At 46.6% G+C, this 12,500-nt stretch overlaps 1 protein-coding gene across 2 annotated transcripts in view; it reads right to left on the bottom strand.

Annotated features, from left to right (window-relative positions):
• Positions 1-12,500, bottom strand: part of tead4 (TEA domain transcription factor 4) — a 46,853-nt gene that overhangs the window by 10,259 nt on the left and 24,094 nt on the right. For both annotated transcript variants that reach the window (XM_081356712.1, XM_081356713.1), the window contains 3 exons: positions 1,931-1,992; positions 1,704-1,834; positions 789-962 (listed from right to left, as the gene is read on the bottom strand). In XM_081356712.1, coding sequence (XP_081212838.1) covers positions 789-962; positions 1,704-1,834; positions 1,931-1,992 — 367 coding nt within the window. The remainder of the gene's footprint in view (positions 1-788; positions 963-1,703; positions 1,835-1,930; positions 1,993-12,500) is intronic.

The raw sequence follows: 12,500 nt of genomic DNA on the forward strand, positions 1-12,500 counted from the left end.
TTGCTTCCAAATCCAAATTTGTTGTACATGTGCATAAACTTGATGTTCAAACATACATTTGGATTTGGAAGAAATAATATAAATATCTACGTATATTATCTAAATATCTATATATTTTATATATTTTTTAGAAATTAATTCCAATTCTAATTCTATAAATATATATAGTACATGTTTTATTTCAGAATTAATAAAAAAAATCTAATTATATTTATTTTTACATACTTTTGTTTTACTTTACTTTATTTGTATTTATTTTATTTTACATACTTTAAATATTTTATTTTAGAATTAGTTTGTAATTATATATATATATATATATATATATATATATATATTATTTGTATTAATTAATATTTTGTATAAATTAATTCTAAAATAACATGTATCTAAATGTTTATATTTTTATTTTAGATTTAATTTATGAAAAGAATAGAAATTACATTATATATAATGTAAATATATATAATATATAATGTAAATATATATAATATATATATTATTTAATTTCTTCTATAAATTAATTCCGAAATAAAACATTTACGTAAGAATTTTAGCTGTTGTTTATATATAATATATATTTCATATTACACATTAAAAATCTCCCCCTTTCTATATTACTACATCCTTTTATATATGAAATATCCAAAGTGTAATTTTAAGAAATAAAAGGCAAAACATCACACCCACTTATTCCTTACAACATACAGATGTAAGTGACTACTATCTAACCTCGGCCTGGTGACCCAAACAAAGAGGTTGATTGATGGTGTCTGTGAGACTCTTACCCAGAACTTTACGAGGAAGAAAGCGTTGGGCGGTCCCTTCTCAAACAGCTCCTTCAGCCCTCCTTTCTTCTCCGGGAATTTGTCGTAAATCTGCCGTATATCCACGGCCTCTAGGTACGGGTCGCTGTACGTGGGGTTGGACTGACCGATGTGAACAAACAGGTGTTTGTTGACCTGTAAAGCACAAATCTACGTCAGTACAGGCCGGTTTGGGGCATATAACCATTAGTATTAATACTGTGAAGCACTTGAAGCATGTAATGAAGCTTAATCAGTAACAATGAACATGTCTGAAATTGCTTCAATATAAGTGGTTGATGTGTATTTATATAATTCCAGTTGCATTGCAAAAACATAATGAAAATGTCCCTGACACCTGTTTAAGATGCAGGGATTTTAAAGGTACGTTATATCATTGAATATGGGAGTGTGAAGAAGTAAAGAATTTTTGGAAATGTGTGAAAGAAATGATAGAGATTATCCTTGATGTTAACATTCCACTGTCACCTGTCACTTTTTATTTCATTTCAAAAGAAAGAGTGTATTTATAAATGTATGTATTCTTCAAGCAAAACGGCTTATTTCTTTAAATTGGAAAAGTATTTGTGCACCAAGTATAGGACATTGGCTAAAAGAAATGGTAACAAATATGTCAATGGAAAAGATAACTTTTATTTTAAGGGATAAATATACAGTTTATGATGGAGTTTGGGGACCTTTCAGATCGTTCTTAAAAAGCTGCTTATATAAGACTAAGAATAGAGGTGGTATTGAATATCAATGTAAAATACTGAGAAGCTTTTTTGTTGTTGTTTTCTATATTACATGGAAATGTATACTGCATGTAGGTGATTAGTTAAAATATAATTAAAAAAATGTAAAAAAAAAAAAAAAAAAATATGGTGAATCTCTCACAGTCTCTGGATCCTGCGGTTGCTCGAGGAAAGCGGAGAACTCCAGCATGCGCAGTTTGGATCCGGCGATACTGCGACCCTGCCAGGGCGGAGCATTAGAGGAAATCGACAAACCCGTCGCACTTTCATAACCTGAGCGAGAGAAGAGGAGAGGAGAGCCATCAGGACGTTTATAGGTCATTATATTGGGAATAATTCAAATTAGGTGTGGTTTTGAATAGTACTGACCTGTTATAGACGGAGGGCCGGTGGATTGCATGATAAAGTTTTGTTGGGAAAACGGCTTGATACTGTTTGGAAGAGACAATCAAATATCAGCTTTTATGATGTTTCATGGTTATGAAAAAACTTGAATTATTTAAAAAATAATTGTTAATAAAATAATACAAAATACATATTTTTTGTATAAAAGATTAATATACAGGGATATATAAACAGATGTTATATATAATCTTTTTGATGAATATATATACACACACTATATTGTCAAACGTTTTGGGACGCCTGCCTTTACATCCACATAAACTGAAATGACATCCCATTCTTAATCCATAGGGTTTAATATTGAGTTCACGAGTTCACACTTACAAATAAGTCAGATAGAATAAATGCGTATTTGGCGTGCTGTCCGAGGAGAGGGCTCCGGGCAGAGCCGGATTAACGCAAAGGCAAACTAGGCACGTGCCTAGGGCCCGATTGGCGGGATGGGGCCCAGACAGAGGGACAAAAAAAAAAAAAGTCCTATCTACAATTTATTTCAATATTTATTAGTTAACTAAAAATAGTGACGATGTTTATCTTAACCATAGACTGTTACATTACTGCAGTTAAACCAATGAATGTGTCCGTTACAAAGCGGGTGCCGGCTTCTGAAAGTACAGGTATGTGTAACGAACGCATCCATCAGGTGCTGCGAGGCAAAAGCCTAATAAGCACACAAAGAAGCACTGCTCAAAATGCAGGTGTGTGAGTTGTCGTCATCTATTTTGGAGTGATTGCAATGTATTCTAAATATAAACTTGTACTGTAGATCAGCGTCATTTCTGGAAAAATCATTCACCGCTTTATTACGAGTTTAAAAGAGCGCGAGCGTCATTAACGTGCCCAGACGCGACGCTTTGAATTTGCGCGTACAATGAATAACATAGCTGACTAGTAAAAAAGCTACAAAATTAAAAGACAAGACGTCTGTATTCTAAGTTAAAAAGCCAACACACTACAATATTTTTAAATGTTTCAAATAAAGGATCTCATATCTATGGGTCTATCTTCTAAATTCTGCTGCTGATTAGATTCCTGACATTACGCCAATAATATCAGTTTATATATTTTTTTTCTGCTCAGTAGCGATCGTGTTTTTCTCTTCCACTTGATTTGTGTATAACATATTTAAGGTAGCAATGCAATATAAAGCACATATGCTCATCTACTGAAGTGTGATTCTGGAACTGTGAATAAATTGAACAAAACAGCAAAATAACAACAACAACAACAACAATAACATCTTCATTAAACAAAAAAGAGATTACCTTAGATAAAGTTTGATTAATATGTACATACAGTACCGGTAAAAGTCTGGACCCATTACTATTTTTAATGTTTTTGATTATTATGCTCTACAAGCCTGCATTTATTTGATCAAAAATACAGAAAAAAAAGAAACAGGAATATTCAGCAAGGATGTGTTAAATATATAAAAAGTGATAGTGAAGACTTTTTTAAAACAACTTTTTAATAATCAAAAATCCTGAAAAAAAGTATCACAGGTTATAAAATAAATATTAAGCACCATTTCTAACATTTGATAATAAATCAGAATATTATAAAGTTTTCTGAAGGATCACGTGACACTAAATTCAGCTTTGCATCACAGAAATATAACGTATAGTAAAATAGAAAACCATTATTTTAAATTTTAATAATATTTCACTATATTATTTTTTCTGTATTTTTGATCAAATAAATCCAGGCGTGATGAGCATAAGAGACTTCTTTCAAAAACATTAAAAATAGTAATGTGTCCAAACTTATGTAGTACTGTGTAAGTAAAAATATACTGCTTTTAAAATTAAATGTTGTATAAAAAGGTTAGGAATCATATTTGTTTCAAGTGTTTTTTTATTGGGGGTGGGGGGCCTCCAACATGAATTTTGCCTAGGGCCTCCTAATGTCTAGAACCGGCCCTGGCTCCGGGCTCGGTATTCGGCCCGAACCCAGAGTACTCCCCCCGTATTCCTGGCTGTGAAAGAACAAGCCAAGAGTGAGGAGTCGGGGTGGTGGAGGGATGCTGAAAACTGTCAAGGAAGTTAGATGAGTTGACAGAGTGAATATATATATGCTTCCTCTCATGCTGATAGGGTAGACATGGTAATTGTTTGATGAGTTGATTGATTACTTGATTATTTGAACGTGCTCCTCCCGAACTTTGTTAATAAAACATCATTTGGCCAACCATTTGCAGCTATAACAGCTTCAACTCTTCTGGAAAGGCTTTCCACAAGGTTTAGGAGTGTGTTTATGGGAATTTTTTACCATTCTTCTAGAGGCGCATTTGTGAGGTCAGGCACTGATGTTGGACGAGAAGGCCTGGCTTATAGTCTCCGCTCTAATTCATCCCAAAGGTATTCTATCAGGTCTATCCACACCAAACTTGCTCATTCATGTCTTTATGGACCTTGCTTTGTGCAGTGGTGCGCAGTCATGTTGGAGCAGGATGGGACCATCCCCAAACTGTTCCCAGAAAGTTTGGAGCATGAAGTTGTCCAAAATGTTTTGGTATGCAGAAGCATTAAGAGTTCCTTTCTAAGAGTTCTGGAACTAAGGGTTCAACCCCTGAAAAACAACCCCACACCATAATCCCCCCTCCACCAGACTTTACACTTGGCACAATGCAGTCAGGCAAGTACCGTTCTCCTGGCAACCGCCAAACCCAGACTTGTCCATCGGATTGCTAGACACGCTTTACACCACTGCATCCCACACTGCATCCCACGCTTTACACCACTGCATCCCACACTGCATCCCACGCTTTACACCACTGCATCCCACACTGCATCCTACACTTTATACCATTGCATCCCACACTGCATCCCACGCTTTATACCACTGCATCCCACACTGCATTCCACGCTTTATACCACTGCATCCCACACTGCATTCCACGCATTACACCACTGCATCCCACGCTTTACACCACTGCATCCCACCCTTTACACCACTGCATCCCACACTGCATTCCACGCTTTATACCACTGCATCCCACACTGCATTCCACGCATTACACCACTGCATCCAACATTGCATCCCACGCTGTATACCACTGCATCCCACACTGCATCCTACACTTTATACCATTGCATCCCACGGTTTACACCACTGCATCCCACCCTTTACACCACTGCATCCCACACTGCATCCTACACTTTACACCACTGCATCCCACACTGCATTCCATGCTTTATACCACTGCATCCCACACTGCATCCTACACTTTACACCACTGCATCCCACACTGCATTCCACGCATTACACCACTGCATCCCACGCTTTACACCACTGCATTCCACGCTTTATACCACTGCATCCCACACTGCATTCCACGCATTACACCACTGCATCCCACACTGCATCCTACACTTTACACCACTGCATCCCACACTGCATTCCACGCTTTATACCACTGCATCCCACACTGCATTCCACGCATTACACCACTGCATCCCACGCTTTACACCACTGCATCCAACATTGCATCCCACGCTGTATACCACTGCATCCCACGCATTACACCACTGCATCCCACGCTTTACCCCACTGCATCCCACGCTTTACACCACTGCATCCCACGCATTACACCACTGCATCCCATGCTTTACACCACTGCATCCCACGCATTACACCACTGCATCCCACGCTTTACACCACTGCATCCCACGCATTACACCACTGCATCCCATGCTTTACACCACTGCATCCCACGCATTACACCACTGCATCCCACGCTTTACACCACTGCATCCCACGCATTACACCACTGCATCCCACGCTTTACCCCACTGCATCCAACGCTTTACACCACTGCATCCCACGCTTTACTCCACTGCATCCCACGCTTTACTCCACTGCATCCCACGCTTTACACCACTGCATCCCACGTATTACACCACTGCATCCCACGCTTTACACCACTGCATCCCACGCTTTACACCACTGCATCCCACGCTTTACCCCACTGCATCCCACGCTTTACCCCACTGCATCCCACGCTTTACACCACTGCATCCACGCTTTACCCCACTGCATCCCACGCTTTACACCACTGCATCCCACGCTTTACACCACTGCATCCCACGCTTTACCCCACTGCATCCCACGCTTTACCCCACTGCATCCCACGCTTTACACCACTGCATCCACGCTTTACCCCACTGCATCCCACGCTTTACCCCACTGCATCCCACGCTTTACACCACTGCATCCCACGCTTTACACCACTGCATCCCACGCTTTACACCACTGCATCCCACACAGCATCCCATGCTTTACACCACTACATCACACGCTTTACCCCACTACATCCCACGTTTTACACCACTGCATCCCACACTTTACACCACTGCATCCCACACAGCATCCCACGCTTTACACCACTGCATCCCACGCTTTACACCACTGCATCACACGTTTTACACCACTGCATCCCACACTTTACACCACTGCATCCCACACTTTACACCACTGCATCCCACACTTTACACCACTGCATCCCACACAGCATCCCACGCTTTACACCACTGCATCCCACGCTTTACACCACTGCATCACACGTTTTACACCGCTGCATCCCACACTTTACACCACTGCATCCCACACTTTACACCACTGCATCCCACACAGCATCCCACACTTTACACCACTGCATCCCACACAGCATCCCACGCTTTACACCACTGCATCCCACGCTTTACACCACTGCATTCCACGCTTTACCCCACTGCATCCACGCTTTACACCACTGCATCCCATGCTTTACACCACTGCATCCCACGCTTTACCCCACTGCATCCACGCTTTACACCACTGCATCCCACACTGCATCCCACGCTTTACACCACTGCATCCCACGCATTACACCACTGCATCCCACGCTTTACCCCACTGCATCCCATGCTTTACACCACTGCATCCCGCGCTTTACACCACTGCATCCCACGCTTTACCCCACTGCATCCCACGCATTACACCACTGCATCCACGCTTTACCCCACTGCATCCCACGCTTTACCCCACTGCATCCACGCTTTACACTACTGCATCCCACACTGCATCCCACGCTTTACCCCCCTGCATCCCACGCTTTACCCCACTGCATCCACGCTTTACCCCACTGCATCACACGCTTTACCCCACTGCATCCCACGCTTTACCCCACTGCATCCCACGCTTTACCCCACTGCATCCCACGCTTTACACCACTGCATCCACGCTTTACCCCACTGCATCTCACGCTTTACCCCACTGCATCCCACGCTTTACCCCACTGCATCCACGCTTTACCCCACTGCATCCACGCTTTACCCCACTGCATCCCACGCTTTACCCCACTGCATCCCACGCTTTACACCACTGCATCCCACGCTTTACTCCACTGCATCCACGCTTTACCCCACTGCATCCCACGCTTTACACCACTGCATCCACGCTTTACCCCAATGCATCCCACGCTTTACCCCACTGCATCCCACGCTTTACACCACTGCATCCCACGCTTTACCCCACTGCATCACACGTTTTACACCACTGCATCCCATGCTTTACCCCACTGCATCACACGTTTTACCCCACTGCATCCCATGCTTTACACCACTGCATCCACGCTTTACCCCACTGCATCCACGCTTTACCCCACTGCACCCCACGCTTTACACCACTGCATCCCACGCTTTACACCACTGCATCCCACGCTTTACCCCACTGCATCCCATGCTTTACCCCACTGCATCCCGCGCTTTACACCACTGCATCCCACGCTTTACACCACTGCATCCACGCTTTACCCCACTGCACCCCACGCTTTACACCACTGCATCCCACGCTTTACACCACTGCATCCCACGCTTTACCCCACTGCATCCCATGCTTTACCCCACTGCATCCCGCGCTTTACACCACTGCATCCCACGCTTTACCCCACTGCATCCACGCTTTACCCCACTGCATCCCATGCTTTACCCCACTGCATCCCACGCTTTACCCCACTGCTTCCCACGCTTTACACCACTGCATCCCACACTGCATCCTACACTTTACACCACTGCATCCCACACTGCATTCCACGCTTTATACCACTGCATACCACACTGCATCCTACACTTTACACCACTGCATCCCACACTGCATTCCACGCATTACACCACTGCATCCCACGCTTTACACCACTGCATTCCACGCTTTATACCACTGCATCCCACACTGCATTCCACGCATTACACCACTGCATCCCACACTGCATCCTACACTTTACACCACTGCATCCCACACTGCATTCCACGCTTTATACCACTGCATCCCACACTGCATTCCACGCATTACACCACTGCATCCCACGCTTTACACCATTGCATCCAACATTGCATCCCACGCTGTATACCACTGCATCCCACGCATTACACCACTGCATCCCACGCTTTACCCCACTGCATCCCACGCTTTACACCACTGCATCCCACGCATTACACCACTGCATCCCACGCTTTACACCACTGCATCCCACGCATTACACCACTGCATCCCACGCTTTACACCACTGCATCCCACGCATTACACCACTGCATCCCAAGCTTTACCCCACTGCATCCCACGCTTTACACCACTGCATTAGACACTTCACACCACTGCATCCCACGCTTTACACCACTGCATCCCACGCTTTACCCCACTGCATCCACGCTTTACACTACTGCATCCCACACTGCATCCCACGCTTTACCCCCCTGCATCCCACGCTTTACCCCACTGCATCCACGCTTTACCCCACTGCATCACACGCTTTACCCCACTGCATCCCACGCTTTACCCCACTGCATCCCACGCTTTACCCCACTGCATCCCACGCTTTACACCACTGCATCCACGCTTTACCCCACTGCATCTCACGCTTTACCCCACTGCATCCCACGCTTTACCCCACTGCATCCACGCTTTACCCCACTGCATCCACGCTTTACACCACTGCATCCACGCTTTACCCCACTGCATCTCACGCTTTACCCCACTGCATCCCACGCTTTACCCCACTGCATCCACGCTTTACCCCACTGCATCCACGCTTTACCCCACTGCATCCCACGCTTTACCCCACTGCATCCCACGCTTTACACCACTGCATCCCACGCTTTACTCCACTGCATCCACGCTTTACCCCACTGCATCCCACGCTTTACACCACTGCATCCACGCTTTACCCCAATGCATCCCACGCTTTACACCACTGCATCCCACGCATTACACCACTGCATCCCACGCTTTACACCACTGCATCCCACGCATTACACCACTGCATCCCACGCTTTACACCACTGCATCCCACGCATTACACCACTGCATCCCACGCTTTACCCCACTGCATCCCACGCTTTACACCACTGCATTAGACACTTCACACCACTGCATCCCACGCTTTACACCACTGCATCCCACGCTTTACCCCACTGCATCCACGCTTTACACCACTGCATCCCACGCATTACACCACTGCATCCCACGCTTTACACCACTGCATCCCACGCATTACACCACTGCATCCCACGCTTTACACCACTGCATCCCACGCATTACACCACTGCATCCCACGCTTTACCCCACTGCATCCCACGCTTTACACCACTGCATTAGACACTTCACACCACTGCATCCCACGCTTTACACCACTGCATCCCACGCTTTACCCCACTGCATCCACGCTTTACACTACTGCATCCCACACTGCATCCCACGCTTTACCCCCCTGCATCCCACGCTTTACCCCACTGCATCCACGCTTTACCCCACTCCATCACACGCTTTACCCCACTGCATCCCACGCTTTACCCCACTGCATCCCACGCTTTACCCCACTGCATCCCACGCTTTACACCACTGCATCCACGCTTTACCCCACTGCATCTCACGCTTTACCCCACTGCATCCCACGCTTTACCCCACTGCATCCACGCTTTACCCCACTGCATCCACGCTTTACCCCACTGCATCCCACGCTTTACCCCACTGCATCCCACGCTTTACACCACTGCATCCCACGCTTTACTCCACTGCATCCACGCTTTACCCCACTGCATCCCACACTTTACACCACTGCATCCACGCTTTACCCCAATGCATCCCACGCTTTACCCCACTGCATCCCACGCTTTACACCACTGCATCCCACGCTTTACCCCACTGCATCACACGTTTTACACCACTGCATCCCATGCTTTACCCCACTGCATCACACGTTTTACCCCACTGCATCCCATGCTTTACACCACTGCATCCACGCTTTACCCCACTGCATCCACGCTTTACCCCACTGCACCCCACGCTTTACACCACTGCATCCCAAGCTTTACACCACTGCATCCCACGCTTTACCCCACTGCATCCCATGCTTTACCCCACTGCATCCCGCGCTTTACACCACTGCATCCCACGCTTTACACCACTGCATCCACGCTTTACCCCACTGCACCCCACGCTTTACACCACTGCATCCCACGCTTTACACCACTGCATCCCACGCTTTACCCCACTGCATCCCATGCTTTACCCCACTGCATCCCGCGCTTTACACCACTGCATCCCACGCTTTACCCCACTGCATCCACGCTTTACCCCACTGCATCCCATGCTTTACCCCACTGCATCCCACGCTTTACACCACTGCATCCCACGCTTTACACCACTGCATCCCACACTGCATCCTACACTTTACACCACTGCATCCCACACTGCATTCCACGCTTTATACCACTGCATACCACACTGCATCCTACACTTTACACCACTGCATCCCACACTGCATTCCACGCATTACACCACTGCATCCCACGCTTTACACCACTGCATTCCACGCTTTATACCACTGCATCCCACACTGCATTCCACGCATTACACCACTGCATCCCACACTGCATCCTACACTTTACACCACTGCATCCCACACTGCATTCCACGCTTTATACCACTGCATCCCACACTGCATTCCACGCATTACACCACTGCATCCCACGCTTTACACCACTGCATCCAACATTGCATCCCACGCTGTATACCACTGCATCCCACGCATTACACCACTGCATCCCACGCTTTACCCCACTGCATCCCACGCTTTACACCACTGCATCCCACGCATTACACCACTGCATCCCACGCTTTACACCACTGCATCCCACGCATTACACCACTGCATCCCACGCTTTACACCACTGCATCCCACGCATTACACCACTGCATCCCACGCTTTACCCCACTGCATCCCACGCTTTACACCACTGCATTAGACACTTCACACCACTGCATCCCACGCTTTACACCACTGCATCCCACGCTTTACTCCACTGCATCCCACGCTTTACTCCACTGCATCCCACGCTTTACACCACTGCATCCCACGCATTACACCACTGCATCCCACGCTTTACCCCACTGCATCCCACGCTTTACACCACTGCATCCCACGCTTTACACCACTGCATCCCACGCATTACACCACTGCATCCCACGCTTTACACCACTGCATCCCACGCTTTACACCACTGCATCCCACGCTTTACCCCACTGCATCCCACGCTTTACCCCACTGCATCCCACGCTTTACAGCACTGCATCCACGCTTTACCCCACTGCATCCCACGCTTTACACCACTGCATCCCACGCTTTACACCACTGCATCCCACGCTTTACCCCACTGCATCCCACGCTTTACCCCACTGCATCCCACGCTTTACACCACTGCATCCACGCTTTACCCCACTGCATCCCACGCTTTACCCCACTGCATCCCACGCTTTACACCACTGCATCCCACGCTTTACACCACTGCATCCCACGCTTTACACCACTGCATCCCACGCTTTACACCACTGCATCCCACACAGCATCCCATGCTTTACACCACTACATCACACGCTTTACCCCACTACATCCTACGTTTTACACCACTGCATCCCACACTTTACACCACTGCATCCCACACAGCATCCCACGCTTTACACCACTGCATCCCACCCTTTACACCACTGCATCACACGTTTTACACCACTGCATCCCACACTTTACACCACTGCATCCCACACTTTACACCACTGCATCCCACACTGCATCCCACACTTTACACCACTGCATCCCACACAGCATCCCACACTTTACACCACTGCTTTCCACGCTTTACCCCACTACATCCCACGTTTTACACCACTGCATCCCACACTTTACACCACTGCATCCCACACTTTACACCACTGCATCCCACACAGCATCCCACGCTTTACACCACTGCATCCCACGCTTTACACCACTGCATCACACGTTTTACACCGCTGCATCCCACACTTTACACCACTGCATCCCACACTTTACACCACTGCATCCCACACAGCATCCCACACTTTACACCACTGCATCCCACACAGCATCCCACGCTTTACACCACTGCATCCCACGCTTTACACCACTGCATTCCACGCTTTACCCCACTGCATCCACGCTTTACACCACTGCATCCCATGCTTTACACCACTGCATCCCACGCTTTAC

The sequence above is a fragment of the Scardinius erythrophthalmus genome, assembly GCF_964197995.2.
Source record: "Scardinius erythrophthalmus genome assembly, chromosome: 24".
Classification (NCBI taxonomy): Eukaryota; Metazoa; Chordata; class Actinopteri; order Cypriniformes; family Leuciscidae; genus Scardinius; species Scardinius erythrophthalmus.